We start from the raw sequence: 17,910 nt of genomic DNA, 5'->3' as shown, positions 1-17,910 counted from the left end.
TCTTTCCACGTGCCGCATCCGACGTGATTTCCCACTGGAAATGTGTCACGAACTCCAGAGTCCCTCCCTAAGGTCGCATTTCAAGACCTTCGCACCTCTTTTCAATCTTTGTTAATACGTAACAGTCGTTCGTATCATGTTATCGCATTAATATTGACCACAGAGTTTTTTCCTTGGAATGTATAATACAGTAGACATTTTCAGTCGCTTAGAAAAGTACAATCAGTATGAAAAATTCCTTCAGAATTACTATTTTCAGAGAGTTATGTGACGATAGGAAAAAATTCGTTCTCAGAACTATTTTTTTTTTTTTGTTTTCATTTGGATTGATTTACGAGACGGGAACAATCTAAACCGCGGCAGATTCGTGTAGCAGCTCATGGTCGGTGTGTTTCCAACAGTTTAGGATCTCGGTAGCGAGAAGATGGGCTCGATACGGTCCTGGGATCACGCGACAATGCACCGGGAGCGTGATGCGCTTTTTGATCACGCGGTCGCGGTGTGCGCACGCCTCGCCGACACGCACGGACGATTAATTTTTCGTCGCGATCGCCGCGCGTAATCCATCGCATCCGTCTCTCGTGGTTCTTCACTCTTTGTTTTTTTGTTCCCCTCCCCATCGGTCTCGCTCGTTCGCGCGGTTGCATAATTAATCGGGAGAATAGGTAATTCAACAGACTGCGGAGAGACTTAGTAATTAACGGTCTTCTTATTGCACCTCGGGACCCGCCCGTTCCCGCCAGCTCTCTTACACGAGCATCGACGATCCGTGTTCCGATTTCTACGCGGCATTAATATTCCTATCTAATCCGACGGACGTGTGTCTTCGGCTTATCGACACGAGTATCGACCGGGACACTCGGTTGCTGCCCCGGAACGAAGCCAGTTCTTCGAAACGTTTCGGAACGCGCAGCAACAAAACCACCGCCGATCAAAATGACCGGTTCCGGATGTTTTATTTCACAATTACTAAAATTATAAAGACGATTCCATGGAAAATCCATGGGAGATCCAAATAATTCTCGTCATTTTTATCAGACAACGTGTATCACTTTTGAGGCTCGGTAGGTTCAATGTTAATATTTCTGAGATTATGTTGCTGCAGAGAGGATAAGCAGCTATAAATTAGTGTCTGTCTGCTGTTGGTTCTCGCTCGCGAGGAACTTGACTCGCACGAGACAAATGAATTCGCGGCGAAAAGTCGTCGATTAGCGGCGGCGACGAAAAGTCGCTAACGCGAGCGTATTAATATTCGTGCCGCCACGGAGCACTAATTACACCGACGAGCGGCACATCAGAAATCGCGGGATTCCTGCAATTTACACCTGCCACCTTGGGCGTAATAGAGCGACGCCGCGTCGCTCGCCTGCTAGCTTCTTGCCGGTACGTCTTGATTGGGCGAACACTGTGCGATGTAATTAGTAATAAAAGTGTAGCGAGCGAAGAGTCACCGTAATAGAATCATTCGTTTCAGCGGCACGACGAATCGGTTACACGCGAAACGCATTTGGCGACAAAGATAAGATACTCGGCGAGCAGGGAACCAGAAAAATGATTTAATATTGACGCAATATGTTTAGAGGAGTGCGAGGAAGATAAGTGGGCCGGGGAGAGAGGGGTTCCTTCGGAAGAGCCACGTGCAACTACGTGATTTTGCTGAACAATTTGTTTGCTTCTCGTGACGAGATTTTTACGTTTTTCTTTTCTTTGCGTTTTGGAAACGCGCGATCTGACAGCTCTCGCTGCTACATGCGCGATAAAGATCACGAGTGCTTTGCGTGACGTCTTTAAGGTTTTGTACTCTTCAATTTGAAAGTAACGAGACGTTCAAATGATGTTCTTCCGAGTATGCAGTAAGTCTTCAGTGAAGGTGCAGTGTGCCGCGTTTTGGATTTATGTCTACAGTACCATGTTATGAAAATAGCCCCGGTGAATAAGTCGCAGTTGGTGGCGGATGTGTTTGTAAAAATAGTTTAGCAATCTCCGGAGGAGATTGTGTCAACGCAGTATTCCTCCAGCTACGAGAAATTGCAATTTATAAATTCGCCAATCCTCCAGATACAAGAAATTGCAATTTATAAATTCGCCAATCCTCCAGATACAAGAAATTGTAATTTATAAATTCGCCAATCCTCCAGATACAAGAAATTGTAATTTATAAATTCGCCAATCCTGCAGATACAAGAAATTGCAATTTATAAATTCGCCAATCCTCCAGATACAAGAAATTGTAATTTATAAATTCGCCAATCCTGCAGATACAAGAAATTGCAATTTATAAATTCGCCAATCCTCCAGATACAAGAAATTGTAATTTATAAATTCGCCAATCCTGCAGATACAAGAAATTGTAATTTATAAATTCGCCAATCCTGCCGATACAAGAAATTGTAATTTATAAATTATAAATTCGCCGTCATTAGTCAAGTATCGCTTGAGGAATCTTTTGTGCGAACTATTATACTTCTGAGTGGAGATCCAATAACGAAAAATTGATTCGCACCCACAGCGGAATAAAGCGAGAACGTTCGGTTCGCGGGTGCGTACACGACGAGCGAATATGTTTAATAAATAGCGTCGGGAGATATAATCTCAGATCGCGCAAACCGAGGGATGTAACTTGAAATTGGCGCACGACGAGGCGGCCGGTGAATTGTAAATGATCCATACGCGCGAGCACGTATATCGAGGTATCCTGTGGTGACCAACGGAGCCACACCCCTGAACGTTTACAGTAGTAATGTGATATATTATATCGGCACGAAACACTCTAATGTACTGTGTAGCTGCGATAATGACAATGCCCACGCGCGCACATCTTGTACTACATATATGCCTGTACAATATGTATATACGCGTATCGTTCTTCAATTACCCCGTGTAACACGATATACTGTAGAGACGAGACGCGTTAGTACCCGTATTACACGTATCACGTGCGGAAAACAAACAGACATATACCGTCTGAAACGATACGAGCGGGTCCTCTCTCCGATCAAACCCTCGCACCCACTTTCCCTTCAATCCCGTTGTTATCCAAACTCGGCCTGCTCGATTCATTTATAAACACAACGAGAATCAAACGGAGTCATTCGTTTGATCCGTCGTCGATCGGTTTGGATATTTTCGCATGGTACACGAATGCTTCAAAGTATTCGCTAGATTAGGCGCAGAGGGCGATTCCAATTTGATGGTGCAGCTGGAAATAAAATGATGGAAGGAAGTACTGTGTACTCGATATTTGTCCAAAACACGGGTCTAGCCAAGGACACGTATCGGCCAGGAGATACTATTCTTTGATCCACGCCGATCTCTAGAGGCCTCGGCAGTGGGGATAGTTCTGTGACCGTTATCGTCTAGGCATTTGAGAAATATATAAATTAAACCCTGCAAGTCATATAGAAAATCAGAATTGCAAATTCGTCAGGTGCTGCTGAAACTAGTACTCACAAGTAGAATCGACCGATCATGATCAGACCCACCAAGAAGAAGATTCGTATCTTCGACATGGCATGGTAGGAATTTCATTTATGACTTTTACACATTGTCTTCGAATTAATAATAACGATTGAAGGGTCAGGTACATTTTTATTTAATTTTTGTTCCGAATATTTGTATTCAGTATGAAATGATTCTGTATTTAAGTTAATGGCAAGGGAATCGAGCGTCTGGGTTAGATATGGAATTAATGTCGATCGCAGGACGAGAGATCGATAGATCGGCGGAGAGCGAATTCCAGCTGGTGAGCACAGTTATCACTGTTTATCTAAACGATATGCAGCGCCGAGTGTTGACCCTGGGTTGCGTAAACGCATGCCTGACCACCGGCCGCCACTGGCCCGTTTGTCGATTCCGACTTCCTGCCGCGAGATTCCAGTGGAAAAGCGCTGAAAATGAGACCAGTTCCATTGAGGAGAGATTCAGGTGTCACGGAAAGCTGCAATTCAAACCGCGTTTCCCGATGATCCTCCGTCGTATTTGGCATCAGACGCCGCGCCAAGTGTCAAGTAGCTCCTCGATCATTTTCTGACAGTCATGCGGTCTTGAATCACTCCTGATCGCTTTTGGACAGTCAATGGGCTCGCGAAGTTTCATGTAGATACTCAATCTTCTATGGTACTATGGTAAAATTAAATTATAATGCACTGATCGTTATATGGAGCTATTAGGTTGTAACATAACGACGCTATTGGAAGATTGCCTGGTAGATTACGTTTCGAAATCTCGGAATGACTTTCGTCTTTTGGTGTAGCAACAAGACCAGTTATCGCATTATAAATTTCTTTCGATACTCTACAATTTGTGTTTCGAAAACATTTTCTACTAGACTTGCCTTTTTCTAGTGGACAGTTATTAATAGTGTAGCATTAGGTTGAAAAACGATCGTAGAATTCGAGGAACGTATCGAGAAAGAAATCGCAAATTTCGATTACGAAAGGTCTACCAAAATTATTTAAATCGAGATGAATTATTTAAGAGTCTGCGAGAGGGATCCGCGGACTTATCGGCGACAGATGATTTATCTGACTTGATCAAAGGTAACCGCATCAGCAAGTGACGCGCGCGGACTCGATAAACATCGCTATTCTTAGCGCATTATCGTTCCGAATTTGCTTTACGTATCGCTCCCATGTTGAACGCTTGCTTCGTCTCTGCTCGTAGAAACCTCGTTCTCCCAGAAGCGAGAAGAAATTCGAACGGATTATGAGACCATACGTATGTAGAAAGTTTTTCGGCCATTCTCGAACAGATCAACGAGTCTCGAAATCGAACGATCGATCGCTCCAATTTCAGCACACTTTCGACGCTCGTGTTTGAGTCCACGAATTCTGCTGTCTTAATTCTTTGTCAATTATTTTGGAACTGCTCGATGAATTCTCGTTTCACCAGGAGTAATTCTAAGGACTATGGCAACGATAGCATTACGTAAGAAAAGCTCCGAGTTTCGGGAAGAAGCGCCAACGAAAAAATGGACACTCCTAACTTGGAATATTCCTCTGTGTAAACATAGTTCTAGGCGGCTGGTTTCCGACATTTTCAGCGCCCCATTCTACTCTATATATGTCCCAAATGCCTAGTCGATAAAAGTCCCCACTATCTAGAACTATCCCCACTGCCTCTAAAGCTTCGCTGTCCTTTTCTACGTTCGGCGTGGTTCAAACAATCTCCTGGCCGATATATGTCCCCGGCTAGACCCGTGTTTTGGACGTATATCGAGGTCCGGAGCACTGCTTGCGCGCGCACTGTTGATGCAATTTTTCCACTGGTTCGTGTATCAGGGGAACAGCGAACAGAGTCTCGAAAAGTGTGCCAGCGAGGTTGTCTTCGGAAGCGACAGAAATTCTTGGTTAATTAACATCAATCGGACGGCCGGATCGCTTATTAGAAATTCGGAGTTTTTATTGCTCCGACGCGAGCATGCTCGTAGCACGTGACACGGGAATGCTCTTCCTTCGCGTCGAACGCGTGAATTGGATCCTCCAACAGTCGCTCGGATCGAAATCGGTCGTAAAAATCGCCGGACGGCACGAGGTTTCGTTGCTCTTTGATCGGTCGTAATTGGTTCGAAAATTTGTATACACTGGGACAGTTTTTGCTTCATTTTTTTCTGGTGCCTCGAAGATCTTGTGCAGAGAGGCGTCGTTGAAAGAAAGTTTGTTCAAGAGACGGGACGAGCTGGCGAACGTTTCAGACACTGACGAAAGCAATTGCCGGCCGTCAGCACGCGTTCGCAAGATCTACGGCTCGAAAGGAAGACCCTGAAGCCTAAAATTCCTCGGGTAAACATCGTTAATGCCGCCGATCCAGCGTCTATATAAATCACGCGAGCCTCGAATCAAATCCGGCGAGAACTTACTGGACTTATACGACACCCAAGAGACGATCGTTTCACTTGTAACCGCTTGTTGAACTACTGGTGAACATTGCAAACGCAATTTTACAAGTAACAGTAGGCTAACGTTCCCAAGTACGGGACCCATTTTCTTTAAAAAGTCGTTTATCAAAAATAAGAACTCTTTCAGAAAACACAAGCTGACCATTTTTAATCTGTTTTCAATAATCGTTTCATCTTTCGCTAATGAATTATTTTAGTTCATCTCGATCGAAAGAGATCAGAGTCATTTGGTCCTAGACACAAACTGGCAATGTTACGTTGAGCACGCGGGAATGTTTTACAATAGACCTGTCATAAAGGTGATGCAATCGTATAAATTTGTGTATCATTTTAAAATTGGCATCTCGGTGGATTTGCAGCAATTTTTAGAAGACATTGAACGCTAATGAGTTTGACTTTTCCACTCGAGTGAGACGTTAGCCTTCGGAGCAACCGTACAGTCGCAAGGAATATAGAACTCCTCTTTCTTCTATTGAACTATTAATAGATGGCGGATGTTTATGCATTCGTGCCTCTCACAACCTGCCATTTCCATTTATAAAAAATGAAAATTAATCTAGACGCTAGAGATATCGTCGTAGAGACAAATCTCTTTTCTCACGAGCAGACAATCGGTGCATACATAAATTCTCAATTCCTTCTTTTTATATTGTTCATCGAAAACATATGAAACATCTTCAAAAAATTTAATTTCTCTCTCATACTTTGGCCAGCTGAAAGAAAAAGGGGGTATTCGCTTAAACATTTTGAATAATTCGCTACAGGTATGCAAAAATATTGCATGGAGGATGTGTATTTGCGCTTGCAACTGCACCTTCCGGTGCATCGCCGACGTCCCTTCGGAAGACGTTCTCCTGTCGACCAAATCCCGCGTGACTTTCACCGACATCCATAATTAAATCGCATCGGTGCACGGACGCAAAGGAGGGACTCTCGTCGAAAGTTCCGCGACTCGGCTGTGGTGAATGACACCATGCATCAAGCGGGGAAGACGTCTTTATTGTTGCACGGGTCGTTATAGGCCTAGCGCTCGTGGAGTCGCCTACGGACTACGGAGCTCCGCAGGTCTCGGTTACGTAATCGGCAACAGGTGTGTCCCCGGCCCCACGTGTTGCCGCCGCGCCGCGTATCTCGAGGCCTGAACGCGGAATCGTTCCGCGTCGTGAGACGACTGCGTTATTTTTCCCGGGATCGGCCGCGTTGCGAAATTTCATCGGGCATTGTTGGTCTGTCTCGCGCAGCGCCGCGCCGCGCCGCGCCGCCTCTACCCGCGTATTAATAACGCGACAATCTCGTCGCGTTTTATGGTCCAGCGGTTCTCAAACCGCCAGACACACGGGATTCCTCGATGTCGGACTTTTTTAACTCCTTCATTTAGCGTCGCGTCAACCGCGGTTAGGTCTCGGTTATTAACGACGCGAGAGTCGGAGATTATGGTCCATTGTACGATTTTATGCGTTTCGGGTAACCTCTGTTTCGACTTCTCGGCCTCCGAACACTTGTAATGTAAATATGTTCGTTCCTTTTAAATCGAAATATAATTTTATTCTATTGTCACGAATAGACCGCGACTGTCGAATTTGTGATGATATTAAAATGATTTTGTACTTGACTTGAACGACATTAATGAACGAACACGCTGCAAAGGATATTTTTAAGTATTAAAAATATATTTTTAAGTTTTAAGTATTTTTAAGTAGTAAATAGTTGGCGACTACAGTAAATCGCTGTGGGTCACTGTTATTAGAAGACCTAACAATGCAGCATTGTTCACGGGAAATTATGACAGTTTATACTTTCATAAAGAAAGTGGATCAGTTGAATGCAATTCCACTATCTTTAAGAATTGTTCTAATAGATGATCGACCAATGAAATTCCGCTAGGGCTTGCATCTTTGTAGAAGATTGTATACAAAGTGGAGGATGATCATTTATATCAGGATCCACATTTTGTGACAATACACGAGATGATGCAAAACAATTTGAAGCAATGTAACCGATCCCCAGCATTAGCGCATGATCGGCACACGAAAGAGACAAAAAATCGGAGAATTCCAAGACACCGGCCGCATCCACAACCGATCGTCGATTGCACAATATTTCCACATCGTCTCGCTTCCAGAAACGTCCGTTCCCCGGGCGATCGCTCGATCATGATTTACGGTGGCGCGGACTTCCTCAAACGTTGTTTCATCGCGAAGGTTTCTTTCCGCGATTCCGCGCATGCACAGAGGTGTTCTCGCCTGACGCAAATAGAACCGCGTAAATAAATTAGATCAGAGTACCTGGTCGGTGGAACAGATCGCCTGGTCTTTTATTCTTAGTTTTTCCCGCGGATGACTATGGTCTGACGTAAGACTTCCTGGACATCATCGATACCCGATCGAGGAGATAATGGCTGAAACACGCGACGGATTCTTTCGCGAGCTTGACTCAGTTTTCACGCGGGAACAAGGTCGCGATTGGATCGCGATTAACGCGATCGATAGGAGGGATCGATCGTTGCGGAACGTCGACTTCGTCGATCCTCCGGCGGTGTGTTGTTGCAGGAAAATCTGGATCGATGGGAAGAGCCTGTCGGCCGTTCGCGGCTGACGAGCGTTCTATCGTTTTAGGGGTATCAGTTATTATTAGCCTCGCGCAGATGGCACACACGATGACTCAGGCGAGTAAGTGCCGCCTGATGATAAGTGCGCTCCGCCAGGAAGATAGCGTCGAAACGGCACTTCTAATTGTAAGTCAAGCACTTTCGTATCTCCGCGAGGGCTCTTCAGAATTGGCAAAAATGCGGACAGATAAATCGCTAAAAATACGTGAACCGTGCGGACACCATTGACTTCGGTAATCGAGCTCTCACCGTGGGTGAGTACACAAGCTTTAGATAGGACGAAGCGCGCGTTTTGAGTAGGCTCCCACCTGACCGAGTTTCTTTCTTCGCAAAACTGTTTGAATCTCCGTTTGGGTCGTCGACCTTTTTCTATTTTTCGATCAGAAAACTGTCGGAAACAAGCCGAGTTTCTGAACAGAAGCTCAGCAAATTCCCTATAGTTGATACTTAATTAAGCGTCCGCAGTCGGAACCGAACGATTCATTCTGATAGAATTGAAGGAAGGACGGGGGACGTGTGCGAGAGAGATAAAAAGTTGTGAAAAATGCAGAGTCGAAAAAATACGCGAATGTCGCGCGCATCTCTGTTAAACGAATCGGTGGATTATCGTGGCGTTTGTACAAGTGACTGAGAAAGGTGTGAATTTCAGGTGAACGGGAGGGAGGCGGTGCTGACCGGTGGCGGCGGCGGCCATGCGCCCCGGCCCGCCAGTACAGCCGAGCCGCCGCAGGCCTCCCCGTCGCCAGGAACTCGATCAGGAACGCAACCGACGGCACCGGCAAGATCATCAACAGCAACCGGTGCTCCCGCGGCCTCACGGCAGCAGCTCGCGGGCCCTGCTGGTGTTGCTGCTGCTGGCCAGCAGCCCTCTGGTCCTGGGTCTGGCCGAGCCGCCAGGGTCACCCGGGGCCGAGTGGCAGCCGGCCACCCAGCCAAGGAAACTGCAGAACCTCACCATTGGATACCTCACGGCGATCAAGGGCGGCCTCAAGGACCGCCAGGGTCTCGCCATCTCCGGCGCCCTCTCCATGGCCCTTGACGAGGTGAGTTTTCCAGCGTCAACCTCTACTGTTCCTGCCTCTAAACAAGCCGATTCGAGGGAATGCGAGTCTGAGCGGTTATCAGGGATGTGCGGGAACCCGAAAATATCGGATCGGGTCGTTAATTTTACTCGGGATTCTCGAGAAAGAATGTCAAGAATCCTGAAATTTTCTGAGTTCTCGCGCATCTCTAGTTATCAGATCTCTAGTGAGCATCTCTAGTTAGGCTGCGGATCTTCCGTGCAAACTGAAAACTTTGCAAGTCAATTGCGGGAACAGAAGTTCAATTAAAATATATTCCTCCTTTTGACAATTTCAATGAGCGGCAAGTAATGCAGTAACATGTCTCAGCTATTCGTTTTCGCCATAAACACGTAAAATCGGCAGTCTAGCTGTTAGGTCCACGTGTCGTTATCGGTCCAAGTGACATTGTTAACGGATCAAATTATGCGCTGTGCCGTGTTGCATGCCTTCCATTCAGCCGCGTACCTTATGTAGCCTTCAGATGACGCAGCCTCAACCTGCGCATAACAAGGTAGTTTGAAAACACGGTGCAAAAATTGCGACAATCCCCCTTCAACAAGAAACGTAACAACAAATTATATCCAAGAAAAGAGCTACGAACGAATTTACTCACAAGTCCAAGCACATCTCGAGTCGGTGAACGTATAGAAAAGGCAAACACAGATTTTCTACACTCTCTCATTTTATCGAGTCACGGAAGGGTTAAAGTTTCTCCCACCTGTTGCCGAGCGCCTCGGTACACCGCACCGGTGTCCACTGTTACGAACGTCCGCCGGGTTCCCGGGGGAACGTAAATAAGCGAGTATCACCGATAAGCGAACCGAGCGAAACAGACAGAGGACGAGAGGAGATGAGAGGAGAGGAGAGAAGTAGAAGGAGATGAGAGGTAGAGCTGGGGGGGGGGTAGAAGACGACACGGATGTAGCAAATATTCGGGAACGCGACAGGGTATATACGGCCGCGTCGCGTCGGTTAAAAGAGCAACAGAAGAGCGAGCGAGAGATAGAGAGAAAGAGAGAGGGAGGAGAGAGGAAATCGGTTTCGGAGAGGAGCACTGGCCTCGGAGAGAGGGTCCCGGGGTCCTAATTGCGGTAGCCGGTCCCCGGTTCCCACGGCGTATCCCCGGCTTACCGAAAAGTAACGCCGGTAATATCGCGGGACCCCTGTCTCGGGTTTTTTCCTCCGGGCGGTCACCGGCGCGGCGTTCCACGCTCTGGAAGGCTCGATAATTCATTCGAGGATCGGGCCTAACGCGGCCGCGGGGACCGTGAGATCGTTTTCGCTGTGGCGCGGCACCGAGAGCGGAGCGGCGCGGACCGGTGCGGAGCGGAGCGGTCCGAAGCTTGGCGCGGCGCGGCGCGGCGAGGCCTCTCTTCGGCCCGAATAACAGGAAGAAAAAGAGAAAGGTGCGCGCCGCTGCAGCGGGAGCTGCAACGTGCAGAGTGACCCGGCATCTCCCCGGAGATGCCGATTCGTGCGAGGGTTTAAAAATACAAGACCGGCATTATTCGCCGGTCCGCCCACGCGTCCGCCGACGAAACTGCGCTCTCGCAACCGTGAGAAGAATTCGCTCGCGATCGAGAAACCTTCCCCTCCCTCTCGAGCCCCCCCGAGCTCGCACCGACAGCCCTCCAACCTCCTCGTTCTTCTCTTTTCTTTTCTTCTCTGCCTCTCTTCTCTTCTTCTTCATCCTCCTTCTCTTCCTCCTCCTCCTCCTCCTCCTCCTCCCCTCCGGACCCCCCTCAGTTTCTTCTCCCTTTTTCTCCCAAACCTGCCTCCGCACTCTTTTGCAACCTGCAACCGTAAGCTCGTACAGGGAAAGGGCCCGCCGCGCCGTCCCCGGGCCCGTGAAACCTCTGGGAATCGTCGAAATAACCGGGCCCGATCGTATCGCGCCCCGCGTATCCGGTTCTACTTGGAAATAACAAGTTACGTCAAAGATGGATTGCGGTTACGCCGATAATTATTCGGGGTTGCCGGTATCTCTGCCGGCCGATCGCGTCCCGGCCCGGCCGAATCCTCCCTCGGGACCTTTTCACCTTCTTTTTGCGTCCCTTTCGCTAAATCGATCTGGTTCTTCCTCGGTACGCGAGAGGAGGTCTCCCTCTAAACACCTACAGGGTGTAGCGACCTTTCCTCGCAAGGATTGCGCGAACGCGTCCGCGCGCAGGACACATTTTAACTTGTAAAAGAAGACGCGCGCTTCGTCCATACTCGACACACTTCGAAGAATAATTAAAGAATTTTTCAGTTTTAACCCTCTGCGCCACGATTTATTTTATGGTTGCAGTAATTAGAACTTTTTTGAGATCCATTGTTTCTTAGCGCGTTGACTGCCATGTCACCTATGTGTGGGTGACGGAATTATTTGTCCAGGTTTCCGCCATATAAGCGGCATGGCACTTTTAGTGGGTCCAATGCCGTGTATATGGCGGCAAAAATCAAATTTAAATCATCTTGTTGTCCTATTACTCTGAATATATATTAATAAATTTTCACTGAAATATAAATATTTTCCTTCCTACACTTGACATAAAAATGTTGAGTCCACAGTTTCTCTTCGTATGAAAAATAGCTTGGACCTGGTGGGAAGTAAACTTGAAATACCTCCGGACCGTTAAGAGTTAAAACGAATTTTTACGTTAATATATTAATTGTGCCAAATTTTACTAGTACCTACAAAACGCAAGAAAGCTGGAGAACTATTCAGTATCATACATTTAACTTTTTTCAATTTTTACTTCATTAAACATGTTGGTGTGCAACGATTGCCACTTCCAGAACCTTACGTTTAAGGGGCGGTTGACAGCCCTTAGGTATAAGCGACCCTTGAAGTAAAGGAAAAGCGAGGCTAACAGTCAGTCGCTAACAGTAAGCCAAACCAGCGGGTCGTCAAGCCACATTGTAACACCGAGTTTTTAGTCGTACAGTTGTATGCACACAACCGATAACATCTTCGACACTGTTCACGCGATATAGGAATAGTCCATTGCTTTAATAAACGGCATCAAAACAACTTACTTTGATGGAATTTTTGAGGTTTCTAGTTTGGCAGTCAAAGTGCTAGTAGAAATATCTGAAATTCATCAGTTCGTCCTATTCAAGGGCACGGGGTTAAAGTTTGTTCTTCGAGATCTTCCTATCCACCCTCTGCAAACTGAGAATAGTTCAGACGTCCTATCGAACTATACCCTTCCGCCAAGGCTCCGAGACATCGTTGTGGAGCTCCACAGGAATAGATCGCCTAACAACCCGTCCGAGACGCGCGACCCGATGTTTCAGCGAGTCGGAAGGTGCAGGAAACGAGCTTTACGGCCGTTTATTTATGTACTTTGATATGCCACGCAAGAGTAAGCATCGCGATCGCAACGTCGTCGGCTTCCCCGTCTTTTTCCTTCTCTCTCTCTCTCTTTTCTCTTTCCTTTTCGCGTTCTCGCATCCGCGATAAAGCTCGGTTCACGTGCACATACCCGCGAGCGATTCGCGCGAATTGCCACGCAGAACCGTATTTTTACATCGAACGGAAACCGAACCGTCTGCGGCTATTTTCGTGCGTTCCCCGTCACACCGGCGCGGCTCGACGACACTTTTTATTTCGTATCTGTTCGCCGAGTGGCCGACTTATCACGAGGAAATAATGCGGCCTGTATTTTTAGCGCGCCGGTGAAAGTTTTTCCACGATCGGGAACCCGGAGGGTCCGCGCGGCGTCTAATGTATTCGGCGCTCTCGAGACCGCTCGAGAGCCGAGAGATACTCGTGCGTGCTTCCAGTTACGCGGTTCTTCAATATTTGAGCAGCGTCGTTAGTCAGGTAATTAGAGGAATCACCGGCTACCGAACAGCTCCGCCGCGGGCAATTGTTACGCTACCGGAGACGTTCGTTGCATCATGCGCGAACGCGCGAGCACGATCTTCGCGTCGATTTCAGAAAAACGAATCGGTCGAAAGACGGGCAGTTTTGGTGATAATCGATCATGTCTGTTGCACACCTGTTGTGCATTTATACATCTGTACAATTTATTAACGATTAATCGGTAAACAACAGGTAAACCATGGGCGATATTCACACCAATGAACGTGTAAATTGCAAGCACGTTGAAACGCTACGATACATGCTGTCCAGAAATAAATTTGTGTCTAACTTTTGAACGAAAGCCGAGCTGCGTGGCGGTCAGAGGCAAAATTACTTAGAACATTGACCCTTATAACAGATTCCGAGGTCGTTGAACTCGATGAGCTACCCTAATCCATACAAATGACCGCCTCTCCTAGTTTACTTTCGTCGAGCAAATAGGAACCCAATCTTCCCGTCTGATTGGACTTTGTTAAAGATCTACAGAACTACGTAACTGAAATATATATTGAATAAAAATTTTTGCATACCCGGTTTCTTCTATTTTACAATATTGTAAAAAATGCTCATTCGCGAAGGATTAAAATTGCTGCTGTATCTGGCCTGAAACGAGTAATGCGATTATTAATGCAACGCGAGCAGATAGCATCTTTCGAGGATCGTACGGTCTAGTTTTCTGAGGGAATTATTTCATTAAAATGGTTCAATTATTAAAACTCCTCATTCCCGGAGGATTAATTAATTGTCCGTCCATAAAACCGAACGAAACAGGAATTGCGGCGAAAGAGAATGCCGAACGGCGCGCCGAATGAATCACGCGTCATTGTAAGTTCCATCGAGCGCACGATATTACTTTTAACGCTGATATTCGGAGCATCCCCGCAGAATCCTCTAATTGCCTCGAACATTAACACAGCATTCCTCTCGTTCCTGCGCGATTCGCTTTCCCGCGACGCTCGCGGACCCCGGCTGCCCAGAAACAAATTAGCTTTCGCATTCCGAAGTATTCGACGGGGAACAGTTCCATTAATTTCCATCGAGGTTTTTTTTTTTATCTCAACCATGCGCGCGCGAGCGCTCTCGCGGTATCGCTCGCATGCCGGCTTGTCTAAGCGCATGGGACACGTGGATCGGGCTCTAATGCGTACCTGTCCGCTCGATTCAATACCGCAGGTGCACCTTGCCCGGCTCATTGCCGGACATATTTGCGACCGACGGGAAAGAAAAATTCACCCGTGGAATTCGCTATGACGCACTCCCACGACGTAAACTAGTTCCGTGGCGATATTCGTTAGCCGGACAAAAGTGACAACGTTGATCTCCGTGCAATTAGCCGCAATCCTTTACTGTAAAAGTCCCGCCGAACAAAAACTGAGAGGTTTCTGGACTGTGATACTTTATGCTAATTCGCATGAAAACGAAACTGAAGGAGGCATTTCTAGATTTATTCAATTAAATTTCTTGATACCAAAATATTGTAAAATAAACACAACGGTAACTTCTGTGGATTTTTAATTGCATTAGATGTGGTTGCACGGAATGTAGACGCATCGATATGCACTGTTTAGTTGATTACGCTTCTGATTGTCATATTGTACAGTGTTTACTCGATACATGTCCAAAACAGGGGTCTTGTCAGGGACATATATCGGCCAGGAGAACACGGAAAAGGACAGCGAAGCTCCAGAGACGTCGGTTTATGGCCCCCCATGGGGATACAGTGGGGATACTTGTGGGACTTTTATCCAGACATTTCGGACATATACACTACCGCTCAAAAGTATCCGGACACTTGCGAAATATGTGTTAGCATTGCATAAAAGTTATTGTCGATTTTTATTAGTTTCTTATGAAACATCTAACGTTTTAAATTAAAAATTGCGTACGCGGAACTTACCAATACTGCACTAAAATTAAATACGAGATTCATCGACGTATCCACCGCGGAGCGTCCGGATACTTTTGAGCGGTATAGAGGGAACACTGTACTCGGTTCAGCGAAATCATGCAAGCGACGCTTATCTTTCCTAAGTTTCTTTAGATATTACTAAATCCATTTTTATGGAACATAACTGCTGGATTTTTAACTAACATTGCTCCCAGAGTCATGCGTCATCTATAGATTCGTGATATTCGCGTGTAACTTTCACTATTTGAAGCACATTGTGTCGAAAATTGAAACGACACTTGTCACGATCGGCGAGCGATTTCCGCGATCAGCCGAGTCCAAGATCGCCGATCGCATATCTTCGGGGACCGATTTCTCGACGAAACGCAACCGACCGGTGCGGTTCTGATCGTGCCTGAAGGTTGGCGTTCGGTAGCGCACAGCCTTCCACGACCGGACGCCCTTCGATTACTCGAAAATAAGCTGATCGGTGAAACCTTGCTAGTGGCAACAGCGCAAGTAGCTGTTCTGTAACGTCCTCCCTCTCCCTATCTCTCTCTCTCTCTGTCTCTCTTTCTCTCTCTCTCGGGACAGCTCTCCGGAGAAATCAGCTTGTCTCTCGTGAGTATGTGTTCTTCAGACGGGATTGAATGAACGAACGCGCGCTTCGAGTTTCCAGGTTTCGTCGGTTCGGAACAATGCCGGTCGTCCTCGTCGCAATCGAACATGCAAAACGCAACAGTCCCGCGGAGCGTGTTCGCATCGGCGAACAGCCATTTGCATAACTATTTCGGATGCGTTGCGACCGACGTCGGTGAATTACACGCGGCGCGTTCGAACGCGTCGATTTTCTGGGTCAAAGGATCGTAGCCGAACGCCCCCGGTGGTTGTGGCCATTGATACGAATTTCGGCTCGTAAAGAACTCGTACCGTAATTACCGTTCGCTCGTTTGAGCTGTTTCTTTTTTTCTCGGGGGCCGCTCGCGAAACGCCCGGTAACGCGGTTTACGCCGTCATTAAGCGCTCCCGCCGCGCGCCGCGGCGCGACGACGTTGCAACAATGTAATAAAAATCACCGGTAATGGCTCTCCGCTGGATCTATTCGCGGATCCTGCAATTTTATGACGGAAACAGGTACTTGGACATTCCGCGGAAAAAGGAATATTGACGAGGCGCGCGGGATACATACCTAGGTGCGTGGTCCGTCGTAAAAACGAACGGTGATGACAGCGACGACACTGACAGCGCCGGGCTCAGGTATTTACAGCAAACAGGTGGGCAACTGTTTTATCGGGTTCGACCGTGCAAAATCAGGGTTTCAGAAGAAAAGAAAAAGATATTTCGGTTCCTCCTCGTTGAGGATGTTCCCGTCAAGTTGCAATTTTTCGATGGAAAATTACTCGTTCTTCTCCCTTGACGTAGGCTGTGCATTAGTTACGCGAACGGGCTGGACGTTAGTAACAATCTGTTTAATATATCACTGTTACAAGCATGCGCTGCAAATTCTCCAGCAAGATTTTACCGATACAAACGTGCGGCAGCTGCGTGAGACATTAACACTGCCGCTGGCCCCTAAGCAGCATGCTCCTGAAAGCACTCCGAACCTATTTTCATTCAAATATGGCTGTATGTTACTTACTTTAACACATTTATTACCGTAATTTATAAACTGCCGGTTGTTATGCATTTGTGAGTGAAATTAATACCTTCAATTGCAAAACCGAAAAGACTAGCAGAATTTCATGATACTGGTACTTTATCTTCGACTTTTTAAGGTGATTGAAAGAGAAAATAGATTTTCTTTGACCTTCGGTGTCTCACAATTGACTTGGACAATATTTTATTTTGGAGATCCACAGTCTGCTTATCAGTACCTATAAAAAAATCTTCTTTGAAACAATAATCCTGAATTAATTGAATGACCGCTCGATGACCCAACCAGGAAAGGAGCTCTGGCGGTGCTATTTTCTAGTACTTTCTTCTAAAGTAATGATTAGAAGAAACTCCGGTGGGATCGAAAGGCCGTGTCGCTTGAAACCATTCATTTGATCCGAAAGATGCGGTCAAGTAGAGCAACTTCCTCGGTCCGCGGCAGACGTGTGTTATTATTCGCATTCCGCGGCGAGCGAATTCGGTGGTCGCGGAGGAAGGCAGGTGCAGGATCAGGAATGCGAGTCATCCAACGGGAAGCGCAATGATTTTTTATAGCGTTCCACCGAAACCGCCTTAACGGTTCCCCTGGTCCTGCACAGTGTGTTCTTCGTCTACGAAATCCTTGGAAAGAACGGAGAAAAAACTCTCCGTTAAAAAGTAGAACAAATCAAAGAGAAATTTCTACCTCACGGTTGTCTCAACCTCCCGTTTGCAATAACAGCAAATCATTTTAAGCACTTCGAGCCTTCTCAATTCGAAGATTACGTCCAGCCGGAGAGCCAATTCCGAACGCCGTGAGATCATCAGAAAATTTCATGTTCGAATCTTGATTTTTCTTTGATGCGGTAATAGCGCGATAGCTCCGTTGCGTAAGCAAGCCCGCCCCCTCTCGCCCCGCGTAATTGATTACATCGCGTGTGTAATTCATTCCGGGAACAATGCGTGGAG

General features: G+C 46.8%; 1 protein-coding gene across 2 annotated transcripts in view; it reads left to right on the top strand.

Annotated features, from left to right (window-relative positions):
- LOC143359893 (receptor-type guanylate cyclase Gyc76C) overlaps positions 1 to 17,910 on the top strand; it is a 91,193-nt gene that overhangs the window by 31,452 nt on the left and 41,831 nt on the right. For both annotated transcript variants that reach the window (XM_076798235.1, XM_076798234.1), the window contains one exon: positions 9,154 to 9,547. In XM_076798235.1, the coding sequence (XP_076654350.1) occupies positions 9,197 to 9,547 (351 nt within the window). In that variant the 5' untranslated portion in view covers positions 9,154 to 9,196. The remainder of the gene's footprint in view (positions 1 to 9,153; positions 9,548 to 17,910) is intronic.

This window comes from Halictus rubicundus, chromosome 12 (assembly GCF_050948215.1).
Source record: "Halictus rubicundus isolate RS-2024b chromosome 12, iyHalRubi1_principal, whole genome shotgun sequence".
Classification (NCBI taxonomy): domain Eukaryota; kingdom Metazoa; phylum Arthropoda; class Insecta; order Hymenoptera; family Halictidae; genus Halictus; species Halictus rubicundus.
This window is presented reverse-complemented; position numbering and strand designations above follow the sequence as displayed.